Genomic DNA, 14,597 nt, shown 5'->3' on the forward strand with positions numbered 1-14,597 from the left:
AGGGTTTCTTTCCGTGCTGTCAAACTCTATGACTCTATTGTGAGAGTAAACTAGCGAGGGATGTAAAAACAGACTGTAAAAGTTTCTACAGGTATGTCAAAAGGAAAGGATTAGCAAAAACAAATGCGGGTCCACTACAAGCGGAATCAGGAGAATTTAATATGGGGAATAAGGAAATGGCAGAGAAACTAAACAAATACTGCGTGTCTGCCTTCACAGAGGAAAATACTAAAACCTTCCTAAAAATAATGGAGAATCAAGGGACTAGTGCTAATGAGGAACTGAAAGATATTAATATTAGTAAAAAGTACTAGAGAAATTGATGGGACTTAAGTTAGATAAATCCTATGGACCTGGTGATCTTCATCAGAGAATGTTGAAAGAGGTGGCAGCAAGGATAGAAGATGCATTGGTGGCCATCTTTCAAAATTCTAGAGGCTCTGGAATAGTTCCTGCAGATTGGAAGGTGGTAAATGTAACCGCACTATTTAAGAAAGGAGGATGAGAAAAAATGGGGAACTGCAGACCTGTTAGCCTGACATCACTAGTAGGGTAAATGCTAGAATCTTTAATAAAGGTTATGATAATAGGATGCTTAGAAAATAATGGTAGGATTGGGCTGAATCAATATGGATTTATGAAAAGGAAATCATGTTTGGCAAATATGTTGGAGTTTGAGGATGTAACTAGCAGAATACTGGTGGATTTACAGCAGAAATCGTTGGATGTGATAAATTTAGATTTTCAGAAAGAAGGCCCCACACAAGAAGCTAATAAACAAAATTAGAGCACATGGAATTGGGGTAATTTTTTGGCATAGATTGAGAATTGGCTAATGGACAGAAAACAGAGTAGGAATAAAAAGATCATTCTCAGGATGGCAGGACGTTACTAGTGGGATACCACAAGGATCAGTGCTTGGGCCCCAGCTATTCATTATCTATATCAATGCGTTGGATGTGGGGACCAAATGTAATATTTCCAAGTTTGCTAATGGCACAAAACTAAGTGGGAATGAGAGTTGTGAGGAGGATGCAAAGAGGCTTCAAGGGGATTTGGAGATGCTAAGGGAGTGGCCAAAAATTTGGCAGATGGAACACACAATGTGGAGAAATGTAAGGTTATCCATTTTGATGGAAAAACAGAAAGGCAGAGTATTTCTTAAATGAAGAGGGGCTGGAAAATGTTGAACTTCAAAGGGACTTGGAGTCTTGTTCATGAGTCACTGAAAGCTAACATGCAGATACAGCAAGGAATTAAGGCAAATGGTATGTTGGCCTTTATTACAAGAGGATTTGAGCATAGAAGTAAAGATGGCTTACTGCAATTATATGGAGCCTTGGTGAAACAGCAACTGGAGTAGTGCTTGCAATTTTGGTATCCTTACCTAAAGAAAAATATTCTTGCCGTAGAGGGAGTACAACGAAGGTTCACTAAATTAAATCAGTTAATAGTTCTACATAACATAAGAAATAGCAGCAAGAGTTGGCTATTCAGCCCTTTGAGTCCACTCCACCATTCAATGAGATCATGGTTAATCTTCTACTTCAACACCATTTTCCTGCACTATTCCCATATCCTTTGACATTTTTAATATGTAGAAATCTACCTACCTCAGTCTTGAACATACTCAATGATTGAGTGTCCACAGCTCTTTGGGGCAGAGAATTCGAAATATTCACCACCCTCTTTGAAGAAATTCCTCCTCATCTCGGTCCTAAAAGACCGGCCCCTTGTTTTGAGACTGTGTACCCTGGTTCTGTACCCACCAGCCAAAGGAAGCATCCTGCATCTGCCCTATCAAACCCTGTAAGAAGGTATGAAGAAGAGTCATACGGACTCAAAATGTTAACTCTGTTTTTCTCTCCACGGATGCTGTTAGACCTGCTGAGCTTTTCCAGCATTTTCTGTTTTTGTTTCAGATATCCAACATCCGCAGTATTTTGCTTTCAGCTTTTCTCTAAATTAATTCCTGGGATGGAGGGATAGTCCTATGAGGGAAAAATTAAACAGACTGGGCCTTTATTCACTGGAGTTCAGAAGAATGAGAGATGAACTCACTCAAACATACAAAATTCTTACAGGGCTCGACAGGGTAGATGCAGGATGTTTTCCTTGGCTGGTGGGTCTAGAACTAGGGTACACAGTCTCTAAATAAGGGGCAGGCCATTTAGGACCAAGAGGTCGAGGAATTTCTTCACTCAGTGATGAATATTTCTCAGAGGGCTGTGGATGCTTAGTTGTTGAGTATGTTCAAAACTGAGGTAGGTAGATTTCTACATATTAAAAACATCAAGGATACGGTGATAGTGCAGGAAAATGGTGTTGAAGTAGAAGATCAGTCATGATCTCATTGAATGATGGAGTGGACTTGAAGGTCTGAATGGACTACTCTTGCTCCTATTTCTTATGTTCTTATGTAGAATTATTAACTGATACTCCTGAAACACAACTGTATTAGTTTGCCAGTGATTTTCTTTTAAGGTGGAGGTCTAGAGAACTAAAGGAATTAATATGAATTAATGTACATCATGGTGACAAGAATATTATCCAGCTCAATCTAACTGGAACTTGTGATATGTATATGCATCTCCAGCAACTGAATCAATTTCAAAATCATACATTGCGATTTAGACCATGTTTTTCATCAGTCACTGATGAAGGACAAACTTGAATGCACACAGCGCCTCATTAAATCTTTCAGAAATTCAAAGCACTTCGTTTATAATGAGATATTTAAAAGTGCAGTAACTGTGTTGCAAACAACCAGCAGTAATTTTGTGCACACCAAGATCCCATAAACAACAAGGAAATTAATGATCAGTTGGAAGATACCAGAAATCCTTGTGCTTTTTTGAATAGGCCTTCAACATACAATAGAATCCAGAGTTCAGGTAGATAATGTTTTTGTTTAAATCTCAAAGACTCCAATATAAAGTTTGAGCCATATTCAAGTTACTGAGTATGGCTTGAATTCTTACTTCTAATTCAGACCAGTGTGCTACTAGACACATTAATGCCCAGCAAAGTATTGATTTTGGATCTGGTAAATTGAGTTCAGACTACAAAATGACTTTTTCTATTGACACTGAAGGGACAACAGTTATTATTGAAGCAATTCAGACACTGTTTGTTACATAGAAATTGCAATTTGGAGTTTGGTATTTTAAAGACAGAATCAAATGCTGCCAAATCAATTATATTCTGTATAAAATTAGTTATATACAATTAACATTAGGCATATTCTCCAATGTCATGATTACAGCACCATTTTACAATTATACTTAACCACACAAGTTAAGCAAGTGATTTCAACTTTCAAATACTGACATTCCTGCACGACAAAACTTGCAGAAGGACACAATGAAACACATTTTACAACCTTATAGTAATTATATTCCCCACCTGCACACCATTAGTATTTTTGGTACTTGCAGCATAACAAGAACAAAGAAAATAGGAGGAGCTGACCACAATAGCCTGCTTTGCCATTTAGCATGATCATGTCTGAAATTCCACATGAGCTTCACTTTCCTTCTTTATCCCTATATCCTTATCTTTTTGAAGAAAACGCATCAGTTTTAGTCCTGAATCTATTTATTGACTGAGTATCTACAACCCTCTGCGATTTCTACTTCATTCTCAGACCCCTGTTCCCTCCAATGGCCCTCTTACCCAAGCTTGCATTCTCCCCTTCCAATTTCATTCTTCCTCTTTTCAGAAGTATTCCTACAGTGGTGTTCCACAATTAATTTATAAAAAGCATATATATAATTTGTATTTCCACAGTTTGGGTCTGCCAAGTGTTTAAAAATAGGACGAATGACCATTTATAAAAATGACTAGTAAATTATTACTTAAGTAGCAATGACTAAAATCCAATTCTGTAAGTTATGCTGGGAGAGAGAAATGTGGCTTGAAATTCATGAGTATTATGAACACCTATAGAGAAATATGCTGAGAAAGGAGTTCAAGTATTGAAAAAAATAAAGTCACGTTAATCTCAACATGGGTTCTAGTGATAGCACAAATTACTGAAAACACAGCAGGAGAGAGTGAAAGGGACACCAAGTTATCTCCTTTCCAAGAAGGGAAAAGAAGCACAAAGCTTTATCTTTCCACATTACCACTTCGGTTTGAAATGATGTCCATGAAACCAGGGGGTAATCTAACAATGAGTGAAGGGAAGGGAATTAAAATTGCAATATCATAGCTTCTAATTATAGATTTTTATTTTGAGCCTTGACACCACTGCGGTAAAGATTAAAAATTTAGCAGCAGCCTCAAGTTTGCAGTGGGTGCTGCTGTCAGTACAAGATTTCATCTGGCTGCATGGGTCTAGATGAGAGTATTCCAAATAATCTTTAACACTATCAGGAGGCAGATCAGCTACTGCGTCTTGTTGCAAATACTGATCTTGTGATTGAAACAATGGGGAGGGCAGCTGGACAACATATTTACATCTCATAGCTGGGGGCTGAAGAGCAACAAACTTTATTACAGTATACAATATGCCAGCTCCAGACAAACAGAAGCTTTTTTTTTTGCTGTTAACCTTATAAACCCCTGAAGACCATGGGCTCCAATTAGAAACAGCACATGTTAGGCTGGAAGCACACCTTTTAAGTGTTTTGCCCGAAATTATATTGGAGCACAATTTTCCATGCTATAGAGGGTCATCAAGGAAGATGCACAAACATTAATACATTTAAATAGGTTTGAAGATGAGCACTAAGATAAATATTCTGAATAATTACTTCCACAAAGTACCCATAAGGATAGACATGAACATGTACCCCCCCAAAAAAAATACCATGGTTTAATTCAAGACTTTGATATGAAGAAGATGGAAGTACTAGACAAGTTGACAATGCTTAAAACAAATGAACACCTGTGACAACTTTTGCCCTGGCAGCAGTATAGTAAGCAAAAATTTGTAATTTAAAAGGTCTGTGGAACCTGAAGTGGTTTTAAAGAATGATTGAAAAGGACTTCAGAGTTTGCATCAATTGTAAAGGGATCAACTGTAATTTTCTTGGAAATTAAGAAATACTGGTCCATGTGATCTGGTGATCCTGGACTTGGAGGCATCATCAACAGGAAGGAAGTTAAGAAAGAAGCTGTGTGGCTGGTAGACACAAAGGAGAGCTACAAGCAGAGGAACTGGAGGGCGAAGACAATTAGCACACAGATGCAGACACAAAGAGAAAGACAGACAGAAAGAGGAATGCAGAGAACTCTTGAGAAGCAGCAAACCACTCTCAGGAAGAGGTCAATTTTTTTTCATTTGGCAGGCAAGGAGACAGAGCTCTTGGAGATAGTGTGTGAGCTGGCTAAAGAAGTTTAAAGCCTGGAAAGCCATAAGAATAGCTTGGAGATGCCAAAGAGCTAGGTGTTTCCAAACATTGGCTAAACCATGAACTGGGATGTTTTGGTTGGTCAATTGAAAAGAAACTCTGGGAAGCTACAGCGTCAGGACTGTCACTCCTGGTGAGGGAGGGAGGGCTTGTAGGAATGTACCTTGCTGATGATAATCATGCCCATGAAACTCAAAGGTGCAAGCTGTTATCAGATAGGACTCCTGACCTACCCTGCATGAATAAAAGAAATGCATACTGTGGAACCGTGTAGCTATATGGTGCAACATTTGTGCAAGGAGTCATGCTTGTAGTTGAGAGATACCTATCTTTGGTATATCAACTGTTTAAAGTAAAATTTACCTTTTTATTTCAAATATTATTTACTTGTTCATTCATGTGTAATTTGTACTGGTTCTGATTAGTGCCAAGGTGGAATCTTGCTGGTAATTTCTTCATTTGAGGGTCATTCTATAAATTTGGTTATTTTGGTTTCCCCATCGGGATTGTTTTATACTGAGGATTAAATTACACTTATCCATCTAAGAGCATTGAGAGACTTGCAAGATGTGGTGTGTGAAAATCATTATTATTGAGCCACTGTTTGATTCAAACTAAGTTAAAAATATATGTAAAATATCCAAAAAGAGTGAAAAAATAGAAATGACAAACCTAAGTGTTACTTCAATTCTGTGTAAAATAGAAGAATTGTTTAGGAGTAAACTGGAGAGTTGTTTATGCAACAATCTAGTTAAAAGAAGATCCGGACCAATTTTCTAGACTTGAGGAAATGATAGGACACATTAATGTGGTAAACTTTACCACGTTGTGTGCTTCATTTTTTAAAAAAAATGATAATTAGTTACCTTGTGTGTGGAATTTTAAGTTCAAAGATGGGAAAAACTCAAGGACCGATGAAAGGTTAGAAAAGACTAGGCAGTGATTAGAGGAGCAAAGGTTAGTACTGTGTCTGGTGCTTAGGGCTATGCATTAGGAAAGCCAAAATTATGGAATGTCATTCAGAGGAAGTTACAATCCAATTATGCAATGCTTTGCTCAGGCCATAACCCCAAGTACTGTGCTCAACTCTGGTCACCAAGAAATAAAGGAAACAGTCAAGTGTTGAAGGTAATGCACGGGAGAACCATTAGGCTCATCCTTTGTGCCAAGGATCTGAGTTGAGGGCTCCAGGGACTTGGGCTTTACAGCCTATAAAGGGGAGAACGGAGATGCGAATTTAGAGATATTGAAGTACGTAAGGAAAAGGTTAATCCAGGATATTATTTGGAGTAAAACTGCGAAATAGAATAAGTGTACATGAGTTCAAACTGGTAAAAGGTATCTTTAGAACTGATGAGGATTTCCTCTACATACAGAAAAATCAATACCTGGAATAGATTTCAGAACAGAATGGTGGAGGTGAAATCCTCAAGTTATTTAACAGCTAACTGCAGCAATCTAGGGTATTTAAAAGTGTAAGATTTTTCTGGATGTACAGATTAATTAAAATGAGTCAAATGGCCTCTCTCACCCATAACTATTTTGTGGCATAATATTTACATACTATATTTAGGATTATTTAGTCTGGATTTTCTTTCATCCAACACATTTTAATAGCCTCAAATGCATGTACATACATGAAGCAAATTCATTAGAAACTCTTCATAATATATACTCTTCCCTAAATAAAATATTCTCTTTCTTGGAAAATAAATCCAAGAGCCTTATTTATAAATATGTAAAAGACTGCAGCTAATTTCTATACACAGGTCATGTAGCAAGCTCATAGAAATGGTAGTAGGCCATTTGGTCCATTGTATTGCTTTGCCAGCTAGCTAGCACAGCTATGATAGTATGCACTTTCAATTTCCGGTAATTTTCCATATCCTTCAACACCATTAATTCCCAAGTAAGCATCCATCTCACTCTTAGAAATTTCAATTAATACAACATTTCTATTTCAGGCAGTACAGTCTACATTTTCATATTCTTTTACATGTTTATTCCCCCTAGGTTCACTTTTGATTCTAATGTTATACACTTACATTCACTATTTCTAGTAATCAAAAATGGGTGGTTGTTTTTCATCATTTTGTGTCCAGAGCTAGTTTTAACTAGAATCCTAAATCCCTTAGTTCATCAGCACCACTAGTGCTTCCTCATTTAGACTTTATTCCCATTTTCCATTCTAAATATCACAAATTTTGTTATCTTAAGTGGCAACTGCCTTTATGCTAACCATTTGCTCTTGTTCAATCATGCTGGCAGAAAAAACACCTGTGGTTTAACATCCTTCAGCAAGTCTCAATTCTGTCTAGCTTTAAAGAGTAAGATAAGCAAATGCAGTAAACCACAATTAGAAGATCTAACTTCTCAGCACAAATTCTATTTCCTGCCAGGTATTTTGACTTCTATAAAACAGTTACTGATTATCATTAAGGTTGTAAATTAATCACATCAATGTATAAGAGTGTGATACATTTATATCAGTGTACTTTTGGCTGTTGCTCGGTAGAGAAGGTGGAGAATCTGAGAATGATGCGGGTTGAATTTAGAGTGAGGCAGAAAGCTCATTCTCAAGTACTGAAGTGGTGCACACTTCATCTGATCTAGGTGTCATCAAATTGTGGGGCAGCTGGTAAGTACATGCTTCAGCACTAATCACAGTATGAGATGAAGCATTGTAATGTCAAAGTTTGACCTGGTTATGTTGATATCAAATTGCCAATCTTCAGAATCTGACAAGCAGAAAACTGTTTATTAGCCAATGAAAAGAATATTAAAAAAAAACACCAGAAGTTTACAGGGGAGATGGTGGTGTAATGGTAATGTTACTGGACTAGTATTCCAGTGGTGCAGGCTAATGCTTTGGGGATACAGGTTCAAATCCCATCATGCAGTTGGTGGAATTTAAATTAGTTAATAAATCTGGATAATAAAGCAAGTATCAGTAATGGAGACCATTGATTGATGTAAAAACCCAAATGGTTCACTAATGTCCTTTAGGAAAATAAGTTTGCCGCCCTGAACTGGCACAACCAGCTGAAGTATTTTTAAATCCACTACTATCATAATGCCATGGCAAACAGACCCAAAACAAATGGAAATGGAAAATGCTGGAAATATTCAGCAGGTCAGGCAGCATTTGTAGAGAGAGAAACAGAGTTAACGTTTCAAGTAGAATATGATTCTTCAGCACTTGTTTTTATTTCAGATTTCCAGCATCCACAATATTTTGCTTTTACCAAAACAAATGGAAACGGTTCTGAGGCCCCAATTTCAAAAATCTTTAGCCACAGAAGGAGGTTCATTGTATAGAACAAAGAGTTTATTCCAAAATAATTCTAAAGTAATCATGAACAACAGTTTTTGTATTTTTCCACTTGAATTATTAAGTAGTAATACATATTCAAGGAATGATCCCTTTGTAACAATATTCAACTGAATAGAGATATTTGTATAGGGACTGAAGCTGAAATCAGAAACCAGAATTTTTGTGAAAGCATTAGGTAGTGAAACAATTTGAAACTGAAGAACTCTGCTTTAATATCTTGTTCCTTATATATAAAGCCAAAAGAATTTCCTGCAACATAATGGCACAAAATCAAGTTCCTCAAGACTAATTTTGAAGGACATTCAAATAGTACAGATCCAGCCCTTGATACATTGGCAGAGGCTTTTAGGAAAACAATGGGCTGAATTTTACGGAGCTTGCAGGAGCGAGGGGGGAGACAGGGGGTTGTGGGGCCAGTTATAGGCCGTACATCCTAAAGTCTGGCGGATCGAATCAAACAGCATGTCCCTTCAGCCCTTCGCAACAGGCAAGGTGCAGACTGTACCCAACCAGCCAGTGCTTGCAAAACTGTTTCCTGTTATGCCTACTGTTTCCTGTTAGCTAACCAATCCTCTATCCATGCTAATATGTTACCCCCATAACATGTAACTGTATTTTGTGTAGTAACCTTTGATGTGGCACCTTGTCAAATGCCTTCTGGAAATCTAATTACACCACATTCACAGGTTTCCCTTTATCCATGTTGCTTGTTACTTCTTCAAAGAACTCCAATAAATTAGTCAAATGCTATTTCCCTTTCACAAATCCATATTGGCTCTGCTTGATCGTATTGAGATTTTCTAAGTGCCCCAAAGCCTCCTTAATAATAGATTCCAGCACTTTCCTTATGACAAACGTTGAGATAACTGGCCTGAAGTTACCTTCTTTCTGTCTCCCTCCTATTTTGAATGGAGAAATTACATTTGCTATTTTCCAATCTGATGGGGCTTTTTCAGAATCCAGGAGTTTTGGAAAATTACAACCAATGCATCTACTCTTTCTGACGCCACTTCTTTTAAGATCCTAGGATGATGGCCATTAGGACCTGGGGACTTGTCATCTTTTATTTCTAATAATTTTCTCAGACTCTTTCCTTGGTGATTCTAAGTTTCTCCCTTCCCATCACCTCTTGATGTACACTTATTTCTGGGATGTTATTTGTATCATCAACAGCGAAGGCAGATGCAAAATATCTGTTCAATTCATCCAGCATTTCCTTATTTTCCATTATTAATTCCCCAGACTCATTGTGGAGGATCAACATTCAGTTTACATTTTTGTTTTTTTAAATATCCTAGCACCTCTTAGCACCCGTTTTTATATTTTTAGTTAGCTTTCTATTGTGTTCCAATTTCTCCTTCAAATTTTTTTTTCACTATTCTGTGCTGTTTTCTACCTTTGCAGAATTGTATGCTTTTTCTTTCAATTCTATCTTTACCTTATTTAGTTAGCCACAGAGTCTTTCTTTCTCACTGGAATGCAGCTTTGCTGCATAGTACGAAATATCTCCTTAAATACCTACCACTGCATCTCTACTGACTTATCCCTTAATCTAATTTCCCAGTTAACTTTGGCCAGTTCTGTTTTCATAACCTCAAAACACTAGTCTCAGGCCCCAGCTTGCTTTTCCTCGAACTAAATGCAAAATTCAATCATTTTATGATCACTGCTACTGAGGGGTGCCTTTACTATGAGGTTATTAATTAATCCTATCTCGTTGCACATTTCCAGATCGAGAATAACCTGCTCTCTGATTGGCTCTAGCATGTGCCACTCGAAGAAACTGTCCCAGAAACACTATGAACTCATCTTGCATGCTATATTTGCCAATCTGATTTACCCATTCTATATGTAGATTAAAATCGTCCATGACTATTGCAATACCTTTCTCACAAGCCCATAATTTCCTCCTGTATACTTTGGCCTGCAGTGTGGTTACTGTTAGGGGGCCTATAACCTACACCCACAAGTGACTTCCTACCTTTATTCTTATCCCTACCCAAATTGATTCTACATCTTGATCTTTAGAACTAAGGTCATCCCTCTCTATGGTACTAATGCCATCCTTAATGCATGAAGTAGCCTGGTAATATCCCCCTTCCAATCATTATATCCAATCTGGCTTCCACTTGGCAACTCAAAGCAATATGAAACATAAGCATAGCCTCCACTAGTTTATGGTGTTATGCACTGATTTATCAGTGTACTGCACAAACTTAGACATTTTTCAGTTTTAAATTAATCTCTTCAGTATCATTTAAAATAAATTTTGGGTCACAGTAATTTTTTCAACCCTTTCCAACAGGACATTTTCATTATTGGTTGGATCAAAAGAGAAGTTAACCCAGAAAATTTTGGATTTGGCTTTCCAGGGAAGGGTTAGTTGTACATACTTACATCATCAGTGTCTTTGACTCTAAGAATTTGCTCTCTTAGATCCTGTAAGTCATTAAATGTTGACTGTGCTGTTATAGAATATACTAATGCAAAGCCTTGTCCATTCTTCATGTAAAGATCTCTCATTGCAGTAAATTGCTCCTGTAAATAAAATACGTCCAAATCATATCAGTTTTAAATTTTAGCAATTTTAAATGTTGTAACTTGATTTATTAATTGAAACAAAGGCATGGTACAAGTATTACATTTTTACCACTTAAATAAATGCATATCAAATTGTATGAATATGTTTTACTTGTTTCAGTGGTAGTCAACTCAGACTACTTTGCAAATATCTTAACTTGGTCACCGCAATGATATAGCCACGTTCAGGTTAATTGCTTTTGAAGTCAGTTTAATTAAAAATTAAATGTCAATCACTTTGAACAAGAGCAGGGTGAAGTATTCTCAAATTTCACATATTAAGAATGGTAAGTGGGCTCAGAATTCTAAAAATATTATACCAGTAGATGGCCCTGTCAATGTTATAATTACTCAACAAATTAACAACAGGGCAGCACCATAACATTCTCAAGTTACACAAATATACTCAACCCAGAGGGAAATCAATTTCTGCGGTATCAAAAAATTGTGAAATGAAGCAGATAGTACAGTTAATCTAATTGAAAGAGCATAAAGTGTTAAATCAAAAGTGATAGGAAAAGAAATTTAGTGAAAATTGTTTGTAAATGCCTGAAGGAATGTAATTCACAGAAACAAAATCCAAAGTGATGGGAGCAAGTAGGAAACAAACTGAATAATGGCAAGGAATAGAGGCCTGAAGAAAAAATAGAGAATTAATGCATTGCATTTCCAGGAGGAAAAGTTGATAGTCACTTATTATTTTGATGTACATGAACCACACCCTTCAATGGATTGCTGGGCCTTGGAACAAGCAAAAACGCTTTCTTCATAAAAATATAAGCAATCGGTCTCAGCAGAATTCTGTAGCAAACAAGTGGTTCAAGGCATTCACCATCACCTTTTCAAGGCCAATTTGGGATGGTAAATAAATACTGGCTTTGCCAGCAATGCCCACATCCCATGAACAAATAAAAAAAAACAAATGGATATGTTTGTTGTGCTTCGTAGTACAGAGCTTGAGTACTGCTGAAAAAGAGATGTGCTGTCGAAGCTTTTCATCTTATGCTCATCAGGGCAGAATCGCAAGAACACCATATCTCAAAGGGATCCTCACATTTATATTGTATGAGAAGAGGGTGCTGATTGGTTGGCAAGTGGACTCTAATTGGTAGAGAATGCACCAGGGAACAGTTGTCAGTCATCACAAAAATGGTTGGAATGAAGTAATGGCTAAAGTTACTTAAGGTAAAATACATTCACAGAATTCGTTGCACACATTACACAAAGCCCATCTTGTGAGAGAATCTAAAGCTAGGGGCCATAAATACAAAATAATTATGAACAAAAGGTGGTTAGAATGTGGAGCTCACCACCACCGGAAGTGGTTGAGACAAATAGAGAAGATGCTTTCAGAAGGAAACCAAATCAGTACATCAGTAAAGGAAATAAAAAGACATGCTTAAAGGCTGAGATGAGGCAGTTGGAATGGATGGAGACTGATTTGAACACCAGCACAAACTTGTTGGGCTGAATGGCCTGTTTCAATATTGTGTTTCTATGTAACTATGTCTTACCGTTCCAGCTGTATCCAGGATTTCAAGCATACATTGTTGTCCATCTACTTCAACTTGCTGCCATAAAGAAACAATCAGGTGTTTAAACTAACTGGAATTAATCTGTTTCCAGCTTGTGTCTTAAATGTCAGCAATTTTTAAAAAACATTAAAAATGTTGAACCAATTGTGACGAAGTGTCAAATGAATTAATACTGTTTTCTTATAGTCAAATCTGCATTACACAATATATCCAATGGAACCTTCCAATATTTAAAAAAAGTTCGAAACATACTATGATATAAAGGATTCCATAAAATTTGATTTGCTCAACATTGAACCACAACAAAATCAATACTACTAGCAGTATTATTAGGCATTTCCAGCTGAAGATCCATGCCCATATTCTTGACACAAAATAATTTATCACTAACCAAGTTAGACCTGTACTTATCAGACTGTGACATACAGCTGTTTTAAACAGCTCAGAGGAGTACAGAATGTGTACTAGATAGTCCCACTCTGCTACTTGAAGGAAGCATGGAAGCTCATTAAATACAGCCATCAAGATTAGATGGTACTTCCTTCTATCTTTCGAGGATAAGCTTTACCATGACCCTAGCATTGGAGACATTCAGAAGACTTTTGACTTCATGATAAACTCACCTTTCTGTAGGAGTCCTCTATTGTTGGATCATACTTTTCAACAAATATTCCTTGAACAAACTGTACAGTCTGCAAAACAGTTCAATTGACTCAACATTACTATCACAGCAAACTAGAATACACAAGTTGAACTTCACAGATGTATGTCAAATTATAATACACAATGACCTTTAATAGTTACTTTAATTTCAATGGTTAAGAAATACTGAATTTGAAAAATGTGCTCTGGATGAATAGACATGTTGTTATTTTGAACTAGAGGCTGTTCGATCTCTAGGATGTGTTGAGTTATAATCATAGGAAGATTACAGCACAGAAGGAGGCCATTCTGACTCATGCTGATCTCTGCAAAAGCAACTCAGCCAGTCCCATTCCCCACATTTTCCCTGTAGTCCTGCTCTCTTCAGATAATTATCCAATTCCCTTTTGAAAGCCATGAATTTGTCACACATTCAGGCAGTACATCCCTGAACTTAATCATTTGATACACATTTTTTTTTTCATGGTGCCACTCCTTTTGCCTATCACTATAATTTGCTGTACTCTGGTTCTCAATCCTTCCACAACCGGAAGAGTTTCTGGTCCATCTACTCTGCCCAGATCCCTTATCATTCTGAGCACCTCTTATCAAATCTATTCTCAACCTGCTCTGTGCTTCACCAATCAATTTACATAATTAACCTTTCATTCTCAGAACCATTTCACAGAAATCTTTTCTGAACCCTCCCGTTCCTAAAATGTGGTGCCCAGAATTGGACACAATACTCCAACTGAAGCCAAACTAGTGTTTTATAAAGATTCATCATTGCATTCTTGTCTTTGCAGTCTAAGCCTCCATTTACAAAGCCCAGGATCTTATATGCCTTATCTCTTTCTCAGCCTAGGTTGCCATCTTCAATAATTTGTGTACATATACCCCCAAGTCCCTCTGCTCCTGCACCCGCTTTAGAATTGTATTCTTTATTTTATACTGCCTTTCCTCATTCTTCCAAGCTAAAATATGACACTTCACACTTCTCTACATTTTTTTTCATATTTGTTCACAGGATGTGGGCTTTGCTGGCTAGGCCAGCATTTATTGCCCATTCCGAATTTTCTTTGAGAAGGTGGTGGTGATGAGCTGCATTCTTGAACTGTTGCAGTCCATGTAGGTGCACCCACAGTGCTG

The 14,597-nt window shown here is 37.1% G+C and overlaps 1 protein-coding gene across 3 annotated transcripts in view; it reads right to left on the reverse strand.

The window, feature by feature from the left end:
• The window catches only part of LOC121293152 (ras-related protein Rap-1b), an 84,363-nt gene that overhangs the window by 12,331 nt on the left and 57,435 nt on the right, over positions 1-14,597 (reverse strand). For all 3 annotated transcript variants that reach the window (XM_041215900.1, XM_041215901.1, XM_041215903.1), the window contains exons 4-6: positions 13,430-13,498; positions 12,786-12,842; positions 11,089-11,229 (exon numbers count right to left, since the gene is read on the reverse strand). In XM_041215900.1, the coding sequence (XP_041071834.1) occupies positions 11,089-11,229; positions 12,786-12,842; positions 13,430-13,498 (267 nt within the window). The remainder of the gene's footprint in view (positions 1-11,088; positions 11,230-12,785; positions 12,843-13,429; positions 13,499-14,597) is intronic.

Source organism: Carcharodon carcharias, chromosome 21, assembly GCF_017639515.1.
Source record: "Carcharodon carcharias isolate sCarCar2 chromosome 21, sCarCar2.pri, whole genome shotgun sequence".
Classification (NCBI taxonomy): Eukaryota; Metazoa; Chordata; class Chondrichthyes; order Lamniformes; family Lamnidae; genus Carcharodon; species Carcharodon carcharias.